The following is a 21,950-nucleotide window of genomic DNA, read 5'->3' as shown; positions in this document are numbered from 1 at the left end:
TAAAAAACAAACAAGTGTGGATAAATTTTAAGTCTTCAAGGAAAACTACAAATGGTAACTTTTTCATTCATATTTAAAAGACAGGCATAGCAACGCATATGCAGAAAGACAACATTTAAGATATGTTTTGTTTTTACTTGAATATTATATGCACCAAAAAACTAGTAAGTTTTATTTTCAAAATGAACTCCACTTTTCCTCAACACTTCACAAAATGGAAACTTAGTGAGTAAGACCACCTTAAAAGAGGGTCTATGTAGAAGACTGTTTTCAATTAAAACCAAAGGTTTTAAAAAAAACAAAGTAAAAATGTGTCCAAGGTTTGAAAAGAAACAAACTATTCACCCAAAATTCTAATGAAACGGAACTTGCTGACTTCTTACAGTGCTGATCAACATCTGACTCAACTATTACAGTTTAAAGAATATCACCTATAATATACAGGAGGTTCCCATTATCCAAAGACAGGTAAACATGGGAAAAAAATCCATTTAAAGTTAATCCATTCAAAATAAAAACTAGAATTCTATAAGGAGAAAAACAGTTAATTGGAGCTTTATCTTAAAAACTTACAGAGAAAACAGTGGAAATGGAGCATGAAGAACAGAGAATGAAAGATAATGTTTGGGCATAGTGGCTCATGCCTGTAATCTCAACACTTTGGGAGGCTAACGCAGGCGGATCACAAGGCCAGAAGTTCAAGACCAGCCTGGCCAACATGGTGAAACCCCATATCTACTAAATTAGCCAGGCGTGGTGGTGCATGCCTTAGGAGACTGAGGTAGGAGAACTGCTTGAACCTGGGAGGCAGAGGTTGCAGTGAGCCAAGATCATGCCACAGCACTTCAGTCTGAGAAACAGAGCAAGACTCTGTCTCAGGGGGAAAGAAAAAGGAAAGATAATGCTACTTTGGGGGGGGGGGGTGTATAATTTTGTGGCAAAATTAAAAAGCACTAATTGGATCAGTGAACATTTACTGAGGGCCTATAGGGTTCCAAGCTCTCGAGATCCTGTACTGAGCAAGACAAGGGTCCCAATCCCATGGAGTTCTCTTTCTAACAGAGGGAGACAGAGATGTTCATCTTTCATTCACTTTTGACTTTCACAGCACAACTGCAAAGGAAAAAGGTCACTTCTGTAAAAAAGAATTATGAGTATCATTAATTACTCCCAAGGACATTTACTAATCCACTGAATCTGAAATCATCATCTTTTTTTTTTTTTTTTTTTTTAAGAGACAGGGTCTCACTGTGTCACCTAGGCTAAAGTGCAGTGGTGGATCGTAGCTCACTATAACCTCAAACTCCGGGCCTCCAGTGATCCTCCCACCTTGGCCTACCAAAGTGTTACTGGGAGCCACTATGCCTGGCCAAAACCGTAATCTTTTAAAGCCTCCACTATTGTCATCATCCTCATAGAGTTTTTGCCTGTCAAGTATTTTCTGCCCTTACTTGTCAATGTCTTTGTCAGGATTTGAATTCTATTTACTCTGATCAATTTCATTAAATGGTGCATCTTTATTAATATCTGTAATTCAACCGTACTGATTTATCAGCTACAATACCCAGATATCTGGAAAGAAATGCCACATAACAGAAAGAGATAGGGGGCGGGGGGAAGACAGACAGGGACAGAGTAGGTTTGGGGTGGAGGGGTGGTTTGAGAAGTAATTTCTTAATTAGAAAGTTAATGACAAGCATTAGTGCATATTTTCATTATTTTTTCCTCTGCAACTAAAGGTACCTAGATAATGAATTTTCAAAAACAAAGATTCTGGGTTATTCATTCAAAACAAAGATAGGTAGATTATATATATATATGCATATTCACTGCAGCAGTGTTTTAAAGGCAAAGCCAGAAAACAATCCCAAAATCTATCAATAAGAAATGGTTAAATTAAGGTACACATCGTATTATGGAATACCTTGAATGATAAATGTGATAGCTCTATATATTATTGTATTAGTCCATTTTCACACAGCTGATAAAGACATACCCAAGACTGGGAAATTTACAAAAGAAAGAGGTTTAACGGACTTTCAGTTACATGGCTAGGGAGGCCTCACAATCACAGCGGAAGCCAAGGAGGAGTAAGTCGTATCTTACATGAACAGCAGCAGGCAAAGAGAGAGCTTATTCAGGGCAACTCCCTTTATAATACCATCAGATCTTGTGAGACTTATTTACTACCACGAGAACATCACGGTAAAAACCTGCCCTCATAATTCAATTACCTCCCACCAGGTCTCTCCCACAACACGTGAGAATTCAAGATGAGATCTAGGTGGGGACACGGCCAAAGCGCATCAATAATAAAGTAAAAACATGTCCAACATTATAAGAAAAAAAAAAATCAAGGATGTATAGTATGATTGTATCTGTATATACACCAATACCTGTGTGTAGGTTTTTATATATATATGGTAAAAATTTATGGATGAATGTAAGAGAAACTCCCAACGGTAATTTACTTGCACCAAGGTAGTCTCAAATCTGAATTTACACGGTTTCTAGTAAACTATTCATGGAAAGACCCATGTGCCTTCTCTTCTCTGGCTTAAAAAAAATTCATGTTGGAAATAGTTTTAGAGATTGTGGATCCATGCAATGCACCTTATAAACAGCAATGAAACATGTGCCCAAATCTACTGTGTAAAGTAGTGATCATGCAGAAGGAGATGTAGACAGGGAGCTCACATCCCTTTCCTTCTTTCAGCATCTCAGACAGAGATTGCCAAGTTGCATATGTTAGCAGTGCGGTGTAGAGCTAGAAAACAGTTAAAAATCATTGGCTCAGTCACTTAATCATTTCAACAATCTGAATGTCTGTCTATTCCTATACTCAATTTGCACCCTGCCAGGCACTGAGATACAATGAACAAAATTGATCCAGTTCCTACCTTCCTAGAAGGCTCTAGTCTACGTATCTTTCTAGAGAAAGATATGTATCAAACAATCACAAAGTCCACGTAAGATTGCAACTGTGCTTCAAAGGAGAAGATTCTTTGGACATTAAAATGTATAGCACCTCAACCTGTTTGTAGCAGGTCCATCTTAATCTTTTATTATTTATTCATTATTTTGAGATGGAGTCGTTCTCTGCCACCCAGGCTGGAATGCAGTGGTGTCATCTTGGCTCACTGCAACCTCTGCCTCTTGGGTTCAAGCGATTCTCCTGCCTCAGCCTTCCGAGTAGCTGGGACTATAGGCACCTGCTACCGCGCCCAGTTAATTTTTTTGTATTTTTAGTAGAGATAGGGTTTCACCACTGTGTTAGCCAGGAAGGTCTCAATCTCCTGACCCCGTGATCCATCCGCCCCGGCCTGCCAAAATGCTGAGATTACAGGCGTGAGCCACAGCTCCTGGCCAATCTTCTTCTTCTTCTTTTTTTTTTTTTTTAAGAAGACAAACATTCTGATAAATATTCTTCAGTTCAGCTTCAGAAAGCTCATTCTACAGATGAATTTTTGTATGCTTTCTTCTATAAGACAACAAACATCAAGTTTCCCTTTCTATTTATTTTAGGTGACAAATTCAGTGCTGATGTTATTTATTAAATATTCTAATTCAGGTCTACAGAAGTGCTTCTACCTATAATCCTTAATAGTTCTATTTTATCTATGATTTAACCCTGTATACCTGTTCAAGTAATTTTGGGAAAAAACTACACATTTAGTCACTCATGTTTTCATGTCTATAGAAAGCTTAGCATGTTACTCCAAGGAGTTGTAACTCAAGTGACCACTGCTCACCATCTATTTGCTTTTAAGAGTTAAACTGTATAAGTACAGAATATTTGTAGAACTAATGCTTTAGTATGTTCCAACATCATAAATGGAGTATAACAAATCACTATATTTTCAAAGGTAGGAAAATGTCTAGAAGATACCTTTCTTTGAAAATGGCATACATACAGAATTAATTTATCCAGTATTAGTGCAGTGCCTGGCAAGGTGATAGGTTTTGAGCATACTACAATAAATATGATACACTTCCCTTGTTTCAAGGAATTCAGAGTATAGTGATAGAAGGGGGGGGGCAAACAGGATCTAGTGTGGTATGTTTCAGTAATTAGCATGTAGAAGATGCTATGAGAGATCAGAAAAGAGAGAAACCGCCTCTGCCATAGTCAGAAAGGCTCCACAGAGGGATTATTTATAATAAATTATATTATCAGTGAAAAGAAACTATTTGAGTATTACGCTCTTAACTGTGACCTTTAAAAACACAGCTATTTTTACAATGATTTTTATGACTGACCCACAGTGTCACAAGATAACTTCTATACTCAAAGGACTTTTTGTCATGTGAATCTCAGGTTTATGATAGGTGAAAAAAAAATGATAATTTATATTGGCTCATCCCAGAATCAACAGAATTCCAAAATTTATCATTTGTAAATATGTAAAGCAGATTTCAGTGTAATACTGTGTGATCCCTATGTTTACAGTAAGTTTGGTCAGAAAACCATATGTTGGGAGGGGGAAAAAACAATCTGGGACTGTGATACGTTTACAATTATATTTAGAACAATACTACACAGATATAAACAGGCAATAAAATCAGTCTCTCTTTGTTAAACAGATATAACAGGTGTAAAATGAGACAAAAAGAGAAATGCCCAGAAAAAAACTTCTTGAACCATCACCTTATAGATCAAATTTACAAAGAGCTTGATTTTTATTTACATTAAAGGAAAAAGAAACCCATTAAATAAATGCAAAAGCCAGAGTCATCAATGAATATAACAGACGACAGAATCAGACAAGCCTCTACAAAATCACCTACAACAGATTAAACTTTGTTTAAATTATTTTCTTGTATTATTTTGCTATCAGTTTTCAAAGGCTTGAAGTCATATAAAAGCTGTAGTTACAAGTACAATTTTTAAATCAGTGATACTGAAAGTGTGAAGTTACCACATTTTCTTCTTTTGGTTACTATCATAGTGCAAACAACAAAGATGTTGCTATTATTTCTTAAGTAGGTAAATCAAAGTACTTTGGAGCAAAATTACGTAATGAAGATACTTAGCTTTCAGCTCAAGTTAGAGGATGACACTTCACAACTACCTGAAATGATCCTAAAATCCTAGGATTATCATAGAAAAATTTGCTTAAAAAATTAAAATCAATGCTATATTTTTAGAATCAACCTACTGGTTGATAGAGTATCAGTGTGCAATTCAGGTCCTGAAATGTAAATGGCATCAAATCCACATTTCGGGTGGAGAAACAGAAGGGGAAAATACAGTAAATGATCAGAATTTTCCCAAAATCACACTAGCAAAACTAGAAGAACACTCAGATTGTGTACTCCAATGAGACTGTTTTCTTTGTGACAGTAAATCCATGCATCTGATTCCTTCTGTGTAATTTAGACTACTAAGTCAGACCCATGTACATTTTTAAAGACATACTGCCTGATAGATAAATGCCCCTTTCAGAGACAAATTCTATTTTAACTTCCCCTTTAAAAGTATAAAATTCCTTCCATCGTCATCTCCAAAAGACAGTTTAGATAGAAACACTGAAGACAATAATTTATTTTAATTAGGCTCATTAAGAATTAAACATTAGATTTCCTTTTATTTGCTCAGAATTTAAGAAAAATTTACTAATTTTTAGGCCCTGATTTTCTTTTTCTTTTTAAAGAAAGGTCCAGGCCGGGCATGGTGGTTCACACCTGTAATCCCAGCACTTTGGGAGGCCGAGGAGGGCGAATCACAAGGTCAAAGGATCGAGACCATCCTGGCCAACATGGTGAAATCCCATTACTACTAAAATTACAAAAATTAGCTGGGTGTGGTGGCACGCACCCGTAGTCCCAGTACGCAGGAGGCTGAGGCAGGAGAATCACTTAAACCCAGGAGGCGGAGGTTGCAGTGGGCCAGCATCTCGCCACTGCACTCCAGCCTGGAAACAGAGCGAGACTCCGTCTCACAAAAAAAAAGGTCCCAATAAATATGAACATTTAGCATTCTTACTAACAACACAGCACTGTCTAAAATCAAACACAAAAGTCAAGATTTCTTTAGAGTCTGCAGAAGAGAGCTTGGCATTTTAAAGGAAAATGCTCACAGCTATAAAGGTCTAATGATGAACTAAGTGATTTCTCTTCAACAAATTAAGATGTGTTAAAGAGAAAAATGTTTATAATGAAGGTGGGCTACTTTACCCACTTGATATAATATATATCACAATTAAAGAATAGCAAAGTAAGACAATGAAATGCTCTTCAAATCTCAGCAAGTCACAAGTATAAAGGTGAAATGGTGGTACATATTACTTGTCTTTATTTTTTAAAGTAGAGTGAATAAGACAAATCCAAGTTTAGCTCAGATATCCTATTCTGATGACAAATCTATGTACACTTGATGAAATATCTAAGCTGCTAAGCTAAGGTTGACCTCTATCTTGATTCTTTCAGAATCAAGCATTATATTTATCAAGGCATGCAAACAGCTCTCTTCAGCTCCCAATCTTACCTGCTGAATCTTCCAAATCAATCAGTTTGGGCATTAAGCTTTCAGGAAGTTTTTCTGGTAAATCATAGCCATTCTTCCTAGCAACCACCAGATGAAAAGCAGCACAAAACTCATCCAGTGTCAATGCACCATCTTTATCAAAGTCTGAGAGTTCCCTAGAAGAGAAGTTTATTGTGAATATAATCACATTTCACTTTGGATCCTTGTATTTCTCAAAAAAAAAAAAAAAAAAAAAAAAAGCAAGAGAAATATTTTCCATGAGAAACTGTAAAAAATCAGTAATTCTAAAACTCCCATACACGAAAAGATGTGTAACACAGCAAATGTAGCAAGATGTTAACTGCAGAATCTAGGTGGCGGCATATGAGTGTTTATGGTACTTTTCTTTAAACTTTCCTGTGTGTTTGAAATTCTCTAAAAAGTGGCCCCAATAATTAAGGTCACCAAAAACAATGACCTATAACTCACATGCATTTTTAGAAGGCATATGTAGTAAGTTAGTGACATCTTAAAAATGTTTTTATGTTATCAAAATTCAACATGTATGTACTTTATCTCATTTTTCATTTTTATTTTTTTGACACAGAGTCTTGCTATGGCCCAGGCTGGAGTGCAACAGCATGATCTCTGCTCACTGCAACCTCCACTTTCTGGGTTCAAGTGATTTCCTTGCTTCAGCCTCCTGAGTAGCTGGAATTATAGGCATGCACCACCACACCTGGCTAATTTTTATATTTTTAGTAGAGATGGGTTTTCACCATGTTGGCCAGGCTGGTCTTGAACTACAGACCTCAAGTGATCCACCCACCTCAGTCTCCCAAAGTGTTGGGATTACAGGCGTGAGCCACTGCACTTGGCCAACATGTATGTATTTTAAATCATTGAGTAGAATTGCAAGGTTTAAAACAAAAATACAGCCTCTCCACCTTGCTGTCTATACCCTTTCCTAGCTACACAGACAACCACTTTTGTCTTTATTGCCTTAAACTATAAATAGCATACATAATATTACTAGTTTTTGAGTTTTCAGTTTTAGGTGTTATCTACCTACCTCGTACTACAGCATGCCATGGTACCAAAAACCTATTAAAAATGATTTAGAATGTAGAGAAACACATTGATATACAGAGGAATTAACATTTATATTTATCTGATAACCATTTATTTGTTTTTGAGACAGAGTCTTGCTGTGTTGCCCAGGCTAGAGTGCTATGGCATGATCTCAGCTCACTGCAAACTCTGCCTGCTGGACTCAAGCAATCCTCCCACGTAAGCCTCCCAAGTAGCCAGGACTACAGGCATGCACCACCACATCTTGCTAATTTTATGTTTTGTAGAGACAGGGTTTCGCCATGTTGCTCAAGCTGGTCTTGAACTCCTGGGCTCAAGCAATCCGTGTGCCTTGGCCTCTCAAAGTGCAGGAATTACAGGGGTGAGCCACCACACCCAGCCTTTTTCTTTTTTAAGACAGTCTCATTCTGTCACCCTGGCTGGAGTGAAATGGCACAATCTCAGTTCACTGCAACCTCCACCTAACAGGTTTAAGCGATTCTCATGCCTCAGCCTCCCCAACAGTTGGGATTACAGGCATGCGCCACCACACCCAGGTAATTTTTTGTATTGTTAGTAGAGGCAGGGTTTCACCATGTTGCCCAGGCTAGTCTCAAACTCCTGGGCTCACGCAATCTGCCTGCCTCGGCCTCCCAAAGTGCAAAGATTACAGGCGTGAGCCATTGCGCCCAGCCCAGCTGCTTTTTTTGTGATTGCACTTTGTGTTCTATGGCCAATTTCAACAATATTCCAATACAGCTATTCTCAGTCTCTGTTTAAATGGAAGCTAACACCATTCCTAATCTTATGGCATGGTACAGGACTTACTAAACTTGATGAAAAAAACAAATGGGATAATACAATCATGTATGTGCAAACTAACTTTTATCTCACGCATTACACTAGCAACAAAAAAACACCTGATACAGCTTAAAGAATTTGAGCTCTTTATAAAGTACTACTTTGTCAGTATCACTTATTTCTTTTTCTGCAGAATAAGAGAGAAGCTGGCTATTGTAAGGCCATACTAAGTTGACAACATTCTAGAAGGGGTTAGTCGTTTATTTTTTAGGGCTCTAAAATCTATCTATTAGAAACTCCTTGGAAGCAACCCAGTTACCCAACTAATGATATACCACACTTACCAAATATGAGAAAGTTCAAGAATAGGAAGTTTTGATTTTGTAAAAAACTCTTTAGCTGCAGATCCTGAAATATTAAAACAGTGTTGTTTAATGTTATTCTGAACTTACGGATCCATGAACAGAATATGAGTCTTAAGACTTTTTCAATTGGGGAAAGATATTTTTAATATGTGAATTATGTCATGTTTTTGGCCCCCAGTGATTATAAATTTTTAGAAAATTATTTGATAATTATCTTGTATAATTAAAATCTATGACCAATAAAACAATGTCTCTGGGATTATGAAATTGAGACTGTCCTGTCCCATCTAGAAGAACTTCTGTTTTCAAAAACTCACCTGGAATAAATCCGTTTAGATCAGGCTGAATGGTTTTAAACTGATTTACATAATACTGTCTTTGTTCATCTGTTATTTTCCAGGGATCATCATAACTACTGGATTGCCTACGAATTTCAATGGCAGTTGTAGCTGATGCTACAGTTCGTACTGTTGTCTGGTCCTGTAATGAAACATTTTTTCCTCAGTATAGTATCTACCTACATGACTATATGGACCAAGATTGCTAGGTTATTTATCTTTGAAAGTAAAACTTGCTTTTTGTGGACATTTAAAATGTAAAACCACATATCTGTTACAGTCAGATTATTGGATATGTTTTTGCACAGTGATTACAGAAATGTGTAGAATGATAGCAATTATGTAAGCAACAGAAAGTTATGAAAATGTGCTAAGAAAGCCAAGCATATATATTTCCAGATGCAGAAACCTTTCAAAACTTCACTAGGAAATCAGAAACAGAAATAAAATCAGCTGAAACATTCCAATGATAACAGACTTGAAATGCACAGAGCAGAATTTTGTTTTTTTTAAATAAATGAGTGAATTTGCATTTATAAAATCCGCAACAGCAAAATATAAAAACAATGACTGCAGCAATACTTTGAATGAAGCAAATAAAAATGCAATACCAATAAAATGTCACACCTGGACAGAAGCAGGATGCATGGTTAAAAGAGTACTGGTTGGTGGAGTATCTGCAAAACTGACCCAGTTTTCTTGAGGTGGAGGTGGGGAATGCCCTGACCACACTGCATCACCACCAGCAGAACCTATAAGGAGAATGGGTAAACATGCTGACTCATGTTTGAAGAAAAAACTTACGTTACCAGGAAGTTTTCTTTCAAACTCTAACTCTGCAGAAATCTAACAATTTCCAAAATGGAATCTTTTCTGTTCAATTACAAATTATACCTCATTTAAATCTTTTCAATTATTTTGTGCTCTCCTTGTCAATACTAATAAAATTTATATAATATATACATAATATTCTGGGAAATAATTATTTATTTTATACCTTTAGAGAATCTGGTATCCGTAAGTGCAATTACCACTTTTCAAAGCAATGTATTCACTTAAAAATTTCCATAGTTGGTTTTTGCTTCTATTTAACTTAACTTACAATTAAAAACTGTCTTGGAGGCCACTCTTGAAGAAATATTATCAAGTTTCCTACAATTTACAATCCTAAATAATTGTTACTTAAAAAAAATCTCTAAGCCAGGTTCTGTGGCACAAGCCTATCATCCCCACCTACTCAGGAGGCTGAGGCAGGAGGATCATTTGAACCCAGGGGTGCAAGACCAGCCTGGGCAACACAATGACACTCTAATCAATCAATCAATCAATCTCTAAATACCTGACTGTGCTTCACCAAAGGGAGACCAAAATGGCCCAGATCCCGCAAGAGGCCTCTCACTATTCCCACCGCTGGGATGACGGCTGTGCTTTCTCCATGTGTGTGGAGAAGTTGGTGGAGATTGCTGTGGTGAAACTACTGGGGATGCAGGTTCCTAGAAAAGAATATTATTTTTAAATTTTAATTTTAAGGAGACATTTTAATTATTAAGGTTGCTATAAACGTTTTAGTGTAAGCATTTGCAGAGGGCATCTACTGCTAATATTTACATGCATGTGATTACCTGTGCATCTGCAGATGTACGAGGCTGAACCGTATCATGGGTTACGGATCCCTTTTTCACTTGCCCCCTGCCAGGTGGTGGGGGAATTACACCAGAATATGACCCTTGATTTTCAGAATCTGAAGAATATGAGGCTGCATGGCGAGATTCCTGTTCATTCTTTGAAGCAACAAATCTTGGCAGAGGAAGGTCCTTGACTGTTAACCAAAAAATAATTATTACTTTAAAATAAAAAAGGACACATACATTAAAAACTAAAGTAAGACATGAATTAGGTATTAGAATTTTTGTGAAACGGATACAAAAACAACAGGCACAAAATGTCTATCACCACAAAATTTGGACCATCATCTCCCTTACATTATTTAGGGAGACTCTTACCTAGAAAGAAATAATAAAACCAAATTGTCCTTCTAATGAGTGATAACAATAGCTACATTAAATGTCTACATATGTTTGGCCCTATACTTGTCATTGAATATTTATTTCACCTAGTAACCACAGTACCCCTGCAAAGCCCCTATTTACAGATAAGGCAGCTGAGACTCTGTGATGCCAAGCTCATGCTCGTAGTGACTGACAGTTAGGATATAAACCTAGGTCAGTTAGACCCCAAAGCCTAGGCTGCTTCTACTCACACTGGGCCTCTAAAGTAAGATTTTAGAGCTCTAAGTAAAACACAGAAATGTCACTAAGTCTGAGACTAGATTTACAAATTTTCATGGCAGAAATTCCTAAACGTATCTTACTGTTCACCTACCAAAAACATGGTACAGAGTATTCTATCTATCCACAGTAGTCTGGCTTATGGCTCTCCTACAGTCAGATATTCTACAATTCAATTTCAAATACAGGAGAAAGATGAAAGACTGAGAAATTCTTCAAGTAATCGTTAAGTCATACTTTTAGCCCAGAACAAATACAGGTGCAGAATTATTTCAGAGGAAAGTGTACTTACCTCCATTACATGATTACCTTCGTCTCTCTTTAGAACCTCCATATGAAGGAGGGAAACTATTAAGCTTATTCAATATACATGTAAAAGAATTCAAAATTACCTGAAAAGAATGTAAACTCCCAACACTAGAAGAATGATGTGTGGCAAACTAGAGGTCCACAATGAAAACCTCCATCGACCAATAAACTAAAATGATACTTAAAACTATTTCTACAAATTACGTTATTTACAGAATTTTTACAAAAATTTTTCTGTAATTCACAGATTTTTAAAATCTTAATTTTTGTTTTTCCCCTTTACTCTATGAAAACAAAAGAACCCCCTGCATTTAAATGCCTATCTTTACAGAATTTCTATCTTCTTTCATATCAACAAGCCACTAAATACTTGAAAACAAATTATCTGATGTAATACTTTGATATTGTTTGGCTCTGTGTTCCCACCCAAATCTCATCTCAAATTGTAATTCCCACATGGGAGGTGATTAGATCACGGGGGGCGGTTTCCCATGAGAGTGAGTTCTAATGAGATCTCATAGTTTAAATGTCTGTAGCAGTTCCCCCTTGCTCGCTCTCGCTCTCTCTCTCCTGAGGCAGTGTAAGATGTGCCTTGCTTTCCCTCCACCTTCTGCCACGATTGTAGATTTCCTGTGGCCTCCCTAGCCATGTGGACATGAGTCAATTAAACCTCTCTTGTTATTGTAGGTTTCCTGTGGCCTCCTGAGCCATGTGGAAGTGAGTCAATTAAACCTCTTTTGTTTATACATTACCCAGTCTCAAGGATTTCTTTATAGCAGTGTAAAAACAGACTTATACAAACTTGTAACTTGGTCAGATGTCTATAACTAGATTTTAGTCTGCCAATATTTTAATACTGTCTCTATCAACCAGAAAGTTTAGGTTAACCGTTACTTCTTTAACTGGAGCCTCCAAAGTCTTCCCAAACAAAAAATACAAAGTATAATGTTGTTTTATTAGAAATGAAGAAAATAGGGAAGCTATATACGAAGACAGTAGCTATAATTTATTATTTACCTTAATAAAACTATTCACCTAAAATATTTTTAAACAACTTTTAGTAATTCTTTAAAAAATTGCCATTTCAACAGTGAATACAGTCAAATATGGATGAAGTACATATACTATGCCATAATAGAAGATAGACTTTTTTTTTTTGAGACGGAGTTTTGCTGTTGCTCAGGGTGGAGTGCAATGGAGCATCTCGGATCACCGCAACCTCCACCTCCCAGGTTCAAGCAATTCCCTTGCCTGAGCCTCCGGCTGGGATTACAGGTATATGCCACCATACCTGGCTAATTTTGTATTTTTAGTGGAGATGAGGTTTCACATGTTGGTCAGGCTAGTCTCAAACTCCTGACCTCTGATGATCCACCCGTTTCAGACTCCCAAAGTGCTGGGATTACAGGCCTGAGCCACTGCACCTGGCCAATAGACGTATTTTTCTAATGTTTTCAAGTGAGAAATGCAAGGTAGTGGAAATAAAGTCATGACACTTCACTCAAGGTCACACAAGCCATTATAAAACCAGAAAGACACAAGAGTTCTATTGACTTGACTTCATTTGTAATAGAAGCCTATTTTCTTTCAGTTACTAGTGTACTCCATATTTACCTGTATTTATACTTTCCACTCTTAAAGGGAAACCAGACTGGGCAACAGCTACAAGTTTCAAAGCAATGTAGAACTGGCTTCTTCCAAAATAACCAAGTCTTGTTGCACCACAAAGCTCCATGATCTATAAAAGAACATAATGTTAACATTAAGATTCACAACAAAATTCTCCCTTCAAAAATAAGCAGCTACCCAACTGGTTTGTAACGTCTCAAAATATCTAATAGATGGTATAATTCTTTCAACTGACAACTAACTTCCTCAAATTTCAGGTTCATATGTTTAGAAACAAAAAGTCACTGCTTTACAATAAGAAGGTCATCATTTTCCTATTTATCAAAATCCATATGATTAGCAATTTTCTTAAAATAATTATTTTTTGTTACGAGTCACATTCTTAAAGAAACAACGTACCACCCACTCTTCTTCATAAGCACTGCACATAAAATAGGATCATGTGACTAAGAGTCTATTATGCAGCCTTTTAAAGTGGTAGCCTTTAAATGATATAACAACATGGTAAAATGCTAAGGATATATCGAGTGGGGAAGAAGAGAAAGATATATAATTTTTACCACACAAATACAAATTTGAAAACTATTAAAGTCTACCACAGTTTTTTAAGTGAGATTGAGTCGGATGTTTCCCTTTTATTTTCCAAATGTATTTAACATGGTTACACTACTCTTCTTTAAAACAAACAAAATTTGTCTTTTTTTTTAAAGCATGAAAGTGTTCAAGGATCTACATTAATCATTCCAGTCTTTCAACAAGCATTTCTAGACTTGCTAGCACAAGTAAATATTAGATTCAAAAAAAGGATTTCAGATTACAAAATTATAACTCTAAAAGCTGGAGATTTCTACTATACAGATATTACAATGTTATCTTAAAATAAGCACTAGGCATCCCTGTTGCATCGTTTCAAATAATACCACTTTTTGTATAGAGACAGCAGTTTTAGTCTATTTTTCCAAAACATTCAAGGGAAGATAAGGTATCTGAGATGCTGTGGCATTAAGTCTGAAGAAAAGTGATCATAGAACTTCCAAAAAAAAAAAAAAAAAAAAAAAAAAAAAAAAAAAAAAAAAAAAAAAGCACCTATTAATGATTAAGTTATTGTGTCACAACAATAATAACCATTTGTTTACATGCACAAAAAAGAGTCGTTTTTGCTGACTGACCAGCACTGTTATGAATAAGCTCCTGTTCCTGCCACTAAGGGGCATGTTCTTCTGAAGAAATTTAAAAGGGCAAAGAGAATAAAGAGGCAGGTTAATACCATTAAGGGAACTATGAGGAGAAAAGGAGAATTAAAATAGGAAGGCTACACTACACAGCTCCAATCCTCTACCCTTTTCTTCCCACTTGACACCTCTTAGAGGGTCATTACACATCTTAGATACTTCTGTTTACATAACAATGCATCTAACACATGGCAGGTATATGCTAGACAAAGGGAAGACCTAAAAGGAGATCACAGTATGTAGTTTGTTGACATTTCAGGAAGATATCAGGTAAATGGATAGAAACGAGGAGGTAGTGTTCAAGAAGGGAGACAGAATCTCAATGTTGTTTTAATTGATATTTATTAAAAGTTTTATATTTGTTAGCCATTTACATTTCTTTTCCTGACTTGCCCAACTTTAAATGGATTGTTAGTCTTTATTCATTTTAAGAAGTTTTATTATGGCTGGGGGTGATGGCTCACACGTGTAATCACAGCACTTTGGGAGGCCAAGGCAGGCAGATCACTTGAGGTCAAGACTGCAGGACCAGTCTGGTCAACACAGTGAAACCCAACTCTACTAAGATACAAAATTAGCCAGGTGTGGTGGTGCGCACTAGTAATTCCAACTACTTAGGAGGCTGAGGTGGGAGGTTCACTTGAACCCTGGGGGTGGAGGTTGCAGTGAGCCAAGATAGCGCCACTGCCCTCCAGACTGGATGACAGACTGAAACTGCGGTTCCAAAAAAAAAAAAAAAAGTTTTATTACATTATAGATGTTGAACTGCAAGCTGTCATGGAATTAATTCATTTAATCAATGACTATTTACTGAGCACTCTCATGAAGGAAAGACCGGAATGTAGCTCTAAGTGTGTATATGGAGCTGATGGATGACTTAGGCAGAAGCCAGATCATATTGTACATGTTGTTTTCCAAATTATCTGTTTTTCATAAAAAGCTGTTTTGGGGGCCAGGCGTGGTGGCTCACGCCTGTAATCCAAGCACTTTGGAGGCCAAGGTAGGCGGACCACCTAAGGTCGGGAGTTCAAGACCAGCCTGACCAACATGGTGAAACCCTGTCTTTAAAAAATTTTTTTAAAAAGCTGTTTTGTTGGTACAGAATTTACCAATTTTTATACAAGTTTGTCATTTACCCCTTTAGGACTTTTGGGTTTGCTGTACTTAGAAAGAAAGGTCTTTATATATGTTTTCTTCTAGAATGTCTATGATTAATATTGAAAACATACAAGTCTGACCAAACTGGAATTGGAATGAGAAGCAAATTAAGTATCTTTTTGATCCTCCTCAATAGTTAACTACTGAGGCCAGGTGCAGTGGCTCATGCCTGTAATCCGAACACTCTGAAGGCCAAGGTAGGAAGACTGCTTGAGGCCAGGAGTTCAAGACCGGCCCTGGCAACATGGTGAGACCTCACTTACATAAAAAACTAAATTAAATTTAAAAGTAGCTGGATGTGGTGACACATGCCTGTAGTCCCAACTACTCAGGAGGCTGAGGTGGGAGGATCACTTTTGCCTAGGAGCTCTAGCGAGGCTGCAGTGAGCTATGATGGTGCTACTTCACTTCAGCTTGGGGAACGGAGCAAGACTCTGTCGCCCTCCCACCAACAAAAAAGAAAAAGTTAACCATTTATTTAAAAATTCATCTTTTCTCCATTAACTTGAAAAGCCACTCCTATATTTATATGTGCTTATTTCTGGGCTCCTTATATTACAGTTTTGTATGCTATTCCTGGACCTGCAACCTGTGTTTTAGTTACTTTAGCTTCAAAATATTTAAATATCTGATAGGATTAGTCCACCCCTCAATTTTTTCCTGTTTAGAAATTTCTCTCATATACTTATTCTTCTAAATAATCCTAAGAATCATTTGTCAGAATAAACTGAGATTTTACATGGGGCAGCAACTCATTTATGGTTTTGTTCCAAACTTGAACAAGATCATTTCTAGTGTTTTAACATTAAGTATGATACTGGCTAACACTCTGCCAACACCTTTGTTAAAGAAACTATTAGGCTAGTTCTGTTAAGAATCTTGTTTTGGATTTTATATTTTCAAAAACCACATAAAGATGTTAATTTTATCATATCTCGATTTTGGGCAGAAAACTAAATATCATAGTTTTTCTCTGGTCCACTGATATTAGTAATTACATTAACAGATTTCCTAACACAGAACCATTCTTTGATTCCTGGAATGAATTTCATTTAAACATGGTGTATTACTTTCCAAATAATATTTATAAAATATTTTAACCACAGTCTTACAACAATTAAATTTTAAAGCATATATAATCTTTGCCATGCTTTGGAGTTGGTGTTATATTGGCTTTTTCAGCAGAACTAGCAAACTACTTTTTTCTCTCTTCTCTGAAATACTTAAATTATTAGGAATTAATGTGTTTCATGATGATTTGAAATAATTCATCTGTAATACAGGTGAGGCAGTAGCTCTCATATGTTTCTCAGTTTCTTCCATTCTATTTGAAATAAACCATGTTTTCTATCTCTAAGATTTGATAATTTCCTAGAGAATCATTTATCATCTCCAAATTTTATAATTTCTTAGATAAGCACCATTCAAAGCAGTCTCATTTTTAAAATTTCCTTTCTATGATAACTTCCTCTTAATCTTAATTACGCGTATTTGTATGCAGTTCACTCTTTCTCTAGCATAGTTATCTGACCATGGGGACCACTTGAAACATCTGTTAGGATATAGATTCCCAAACTACTCCCATTAGATTTCTAACTCACCAAGGAAATCTAAATCACCAAAGGCCAGTTAGTGATTACTGCTATAATACTGATCATTACTGAAAACTACTATGCTTTGTTTTGTTAACATTATAAAATGTACATGCTCAGGTAAAATAAATAAAATGGTAGTTAAGGATATAGAATTAAAAGTCCCTATATTCTCCATCAGACATAACAATTCCTCCAAGCAAGGGCAGTTAGGTAAGAGAAAGAAAGGGCATTCAAACTGTTTGAAAGGAAGAAGTCAAACTGTCCCTGTTTGCAGATGAAATGATTTTATATAAATGGAAAAATCTAAAGACTCTACCAAAAAACTCTCAGATCTGATAAACAAGTTCAGTAAAGTTGCAAGATACAAAACCAACATACAAAAATCAGTGGCATTTCTATACACAAACCACAAAGTAGCTTAAAAAGAAATCAAAATGACAACACCATTTACAATAGCTACAAAAGAACCCACAAACTTAGGAATAATTTAACCAAGTTGGTGAAAGATGTCTGCAAGGAAAACCCCAAAACACTGACAAAAGAAAATGAAGAGAATACAAGCAAATGAAAAAACATCCTATGTTCATGAATTGAAAAATTAATATTGTTCAAATGAGAATACGATCTAAAGCAATCTACAGATTTAACGCAATTTCTATCAAAATACCAAAGACATTTTTCAGAGGAAAAAAAAAATCCTAACATTTGTATGGAACCACAGAAGACCCCAAATAGCCAAAGCAGTCCTAAACAAAAAGAACAAAGCTGGAGGTATCGCACTACCAGAACTCAAAATATACTATGAAGCTCCAGTAACCAAAACAGCATGATACAGGCATAAACACAGACACATAGATGAATGGAACAGAAAAGAGAACCCAGAAATTAATCTACATATCTACAGCCAATTAACATATATATATTTCTTGAGACAGAGTTTCACTCTTGTTTCCCAGGCTGGAGTGCAATGGCATGATCTAGGCTCACTGCAACATCCACCCCCACACCCCACCAGGTTCAAGCGATTCTCCTGCCTCAGCCTCCTGATTAGCTGGGATTACAGGCATCCACCAACACACCTGGCTAATTTTTGTATTTTTAATAGAGATGGGGTTTCACCAAGTTGGCCAGGCTGGTCTTGACCTCCTGATCTCAAGTGCTCTGCCTGCCTCAACCTCCCGAAGTGCTAGGTTTATAGGCATGAGCCACTGCCCTCAGCCTACAGCCAACTGATTTTTGACAAAGGTACCAGGAACACTCATTGAGGAAAGGACAGCCTCTTCAATAAACAGTGCTGGGAAAACTGGATATCCATATGAATTATATATTATATGAATAAAATTAGATGCCTACCTCTCACCCTATATAAAAATCAACTCAAAATGGACAAATACCTAAACATAACATCCAAAATAATAAAACTACTAGAAGAAAACATATAGGAAATGCTTCAGTACATCAGTGTGGGCAAATACTTTATAAAAAAGATCTCGAAAGCAGAGGCAACAAAAGCAAAAATAAACAAATGGGATTGTATCAAACTTCTGCACAGCAAAGAATGCAATCAACAGAGTAAAAGACAAACTACAGAAAGGGAGAAAGTATCTGGACACTAACCATCCAACAGATTAATACCTAAAATGTATAAGGAGCTGAAATATCTCAAAAGCAAAAGCAAAAAAAAAAAAAAAAAAAATCTGATTTAAAAATGGGCAAATGATCTTTAAAGACATTTCTCAAAGGACGTCAGACATTGTCAACAAATATATGAAAAAATGCTCACCACTACTAATCATCAGGGAAATGCAAATCAAAGCCACAATGAGGTACCATCTCACCTCAGGTAGTTTGGCTGTTATCAAAAAAACAAACAAAAAATCAAAATGCTGGCAAGGATGCAGAAAAAAGGGAACCAATTCAGTTGGTGGGAATGCAAACTATTTGAAGAACACTATGAGGTCCCTCAAAAAGCTATGACTAGAACTACCATATGATCCAGCAATCCTACTACTGAGAATTTATCCAAAGGAAAGGAAATCATTACGTCAGAGAGGCAATGCATGCCCATGTTTACTGTGGCACTATTCACAAGAGCCAAGATACGAAATTAACCCAGGTGTCCAACAACAGATGAATGGATAAAGAAAATGTGCTATATAATACACACCATGGAATACTATACAGCCATAAAAAAGAATGAAATCCTGTCATTCATGGCAACATGGATGGAACTGGAGGACATTATGTTAGGTGAAATAAAAGCCGGTAACAGAAAGTTAAACTCATATATGGAAGTTTAAAAAAAACACAAAACAGTTGATCTCATAGAAGTAAAAAGGAAAACATAGTATACCAGAGGCTAGGAAGGGTAGACAGAAGGGAGGAATAAGGTCTACCATTCTAGGATGACCACAGTTAATAATATATAGTTTCACATAGCTAGAAGGAGGATATTGAATGTTCCTGACACAAAGAAATGATAAATGTTTGAGATGATGGATATACTAATTACCCTGATTTTATCACCATACATTATTATTGGGGGGGTCCAATCTTTTGGTTTCCCTGGGTCACACTGGAAGAAGAACTGTCTTGGGCCACATATAAAATACACTAAAACTAATGACAGCTGATGAGATTTAAAAACATCTCATGATGTTTTAAAAAAGTTTACAAATTTAAACTCCTATATGGAAGTTAAAAAAAAACTTTTTTCTGTCTCCATTATTAAGCACAATTATTGGCATAAAAGAGGTTTTCAATACCCATTTTTAGACTGTATTCTAGCCTGGGCAATAAAGCAATGCTCCTGTTCTCTCTTCCTCTTCCTCTTTCTTCCTTTCCTTCATTCTTTTTTTTCCTTTCTCTCTTTCTTTCATTTTTTCTTTCTTTTTTTTCCTTTTAAAAAATAAAATAAAATAAAATAAAATGGAAAATCCAAAAAGATTACAGGTGGAAACAGTTGCCTTGTCTTCTGTTTCCATCTGTCCCCCTTTAAAAAAAAAAAAAAAAGTTTACAAATTTGTGTTGGGCTGCAGGCTGGACAAGCTCACATTATATATTTGAAACATCACTATGCATCCCAGAATATGTACAATTATTGATCAATTCTTTTAAATAAAATTCTAAAAAGGTGATTACATAAGACAGGTTAACTTTTTAATCCCAAGGTATCCTATTAGCTATGCAATATAAATCTGAAAGCAACTTTTAATAAAGCCACCACATTGGTAAACTTACAGTAACACTTCCTTTCATATATTCTAATTTTTTTCTACATGTATACAAACACATAAGCACATAATACATAAATCTTACACAAGTAGGGTCACTGTACATGATTTTTTCATACATTACCCAAAGATCTTTCCTTATCCACATTGTTAAATACAGTAAGAAGTTCTTCAAAGGTTTAGCTTGTTTAAGTTTCCTTTTTCTTTGTTTCCTGCTTTCAAGGCCAGACTTCCTTAATCTGTGTCTCCCCGCCCTGGTCTCAGTAAGCAACTTCCCTGCCAGTCTGCATCTATAGGACCCACATTCCACTCACTCTGCAAATTACCCCTCCTGCTGTGACAGTTCCTCCCTCCGAAACTGTCCTTCCTGCCAGTATAACCCCCCTCCCTGCATCCTTCAAATTAGCCATTATGTGGTCCAGTTCCAGCCAATGGAAACAAGACACAGCAGTGGAAACCCACTGCATTAGGAATAAAAACCTCTGCTCTCCTTTGTTCATGGTGCTGTCACCACTGCTCCATCCACAAGATGCACTCTTCTATAGAAGTAAATTTGCCTTGCTGAAAAGATTTATGTTCAAGTGCTATTTCTTTTGCAGCACTGAAAATTTGTTTCTAACACATATACATCTCATTTTTTTAATAAAATATTTTGTCGTGTGGATGGATGTGCCTATCACAAATTAACCAATCCCCTACTGATGGATATTTAGTTTTTTTCCAGTGTTCTATTACAAATAATATCGTAAACATTTTTGTGCACATCTTTGTGCACTTGTACAACTATAGAAAAAAATCTCTAGAAATGGAATATGCTTTAAATATATAATATAGTCCACCAGGTATGATGGGTCACACCTGTAATCCCAATATTTTGAGAGGCTGAGGCAGGAGGATTGCTTGAGGCCACCATTTCAAGATCAGCCAGGGCAATGTGGTGAGACCTTGTTTCTACAATACATACACACACACACACACACACACAGACACACATATGTGTGTGTGCGCGCGCGCTGGGCGTGATGGCATATCTGTAGTGCTAGCTACTGGGGAAGCTGAGGTGGGAAGATCGCTTGAGTCCAGGAGTTCAGCCTGGGCAACAGAATGAAACCCTGTCTTTTTTTAAAAGTAAGTGTGTGTGTGTGTGTGTGTGTGTGTGTGTGTGTGTAAGTAAACAACAGTGAAGTACTAAAAACTATGAGTGACAATTACATCTTAAATCCTGGTTAAACTTAAAGTAAAGGCTGTGTGGTCTGAGAATAGAGAGGGAAGTTATTTGTTTTCCTTAACTTTACTGGCTTTACCAAGGAATATTAGCCTAGAGAAGTCAGTATTGACTTCTTTTCTAAATGTTTCATTCCACAATATTTACCAAAAAGCCACTAACTTCTAGGAAAAAAGATAGACTGTAGTTCATGTAACACCTGTACAGATCAACACAGCTAGAAAATCATGGTTTATGCCA

The 21,950-nt window shown here is 36.4% G+C and overlaps 1 protein-coding gene across 9 annotated transcripts in view; it reads right to left on the bottom strand.

The window, feature by feature from the left end:
- Positions 1 to 21,950, bottom strand: part of REPS1 (RALBP1 associated Eps domain containing 1) — a 78,381-nt gene that overhangs the window by 30,410 nt on the left and 26,021 nt on the right. For 8 of the 9 annotated variants that reach the window (XM_032274614.1, XM_032274617.1, XM_032274621.1 and 5 more), the window contains exons 2-8: positions 13,253 to 13,376; positions 10,664 to 10,860; positions 10,381 to 10,534; positions 9,669 to 9,793; positions 9,021 to 9,183; positions 8,683 to 8,746; positions 6,488 to 6,642 (exon numbers count right to left, since the gene is read on the bottom strand). In XM_032274614.1, the coding sequence (XP_032130505.1) occupies positions 6,488 to 6,642; positions 8,683 to 8,746; positions 9,021 to 9,183; positions 9,669 to 9,793; positions 10,381 to 10,534; positions 10,664 to 10,860; positions 13,253 to 13,376 (982 nt within the window). The remainder of the gene's footprint in view (positions 1 to 6,487; positions 6,643 to 8,682; positions 8,747 to 9,020; positions 9,184 to 9,668; positions 9,794 to 10,380; positions 10,535 to 10,663; positions 10,861 to 13,252; positions 13,377 to 21,950) is intronic. The other variant, XM_032274618.1, reaches the window with a different exon arrangement.

The sequence above is a fragment of the Sapajus apella genome, unplaced genomic scaffold (assembly GCF_009761245.1).
Source record: "Sapajus apella isolate SASKATOON/1434 unplaced genomic scaffold, GSC_monkey_1.0 scaffold6, whole genome shotgun sequence".
NCBI lineage: Eukaryota > Metazoa > Chordata > Mammalia > Primates > Cebidae > Sapajus > Sapajus apella.
This window is presented reverse-complemented; position numbering and strand designations above follow the sequence as displayed.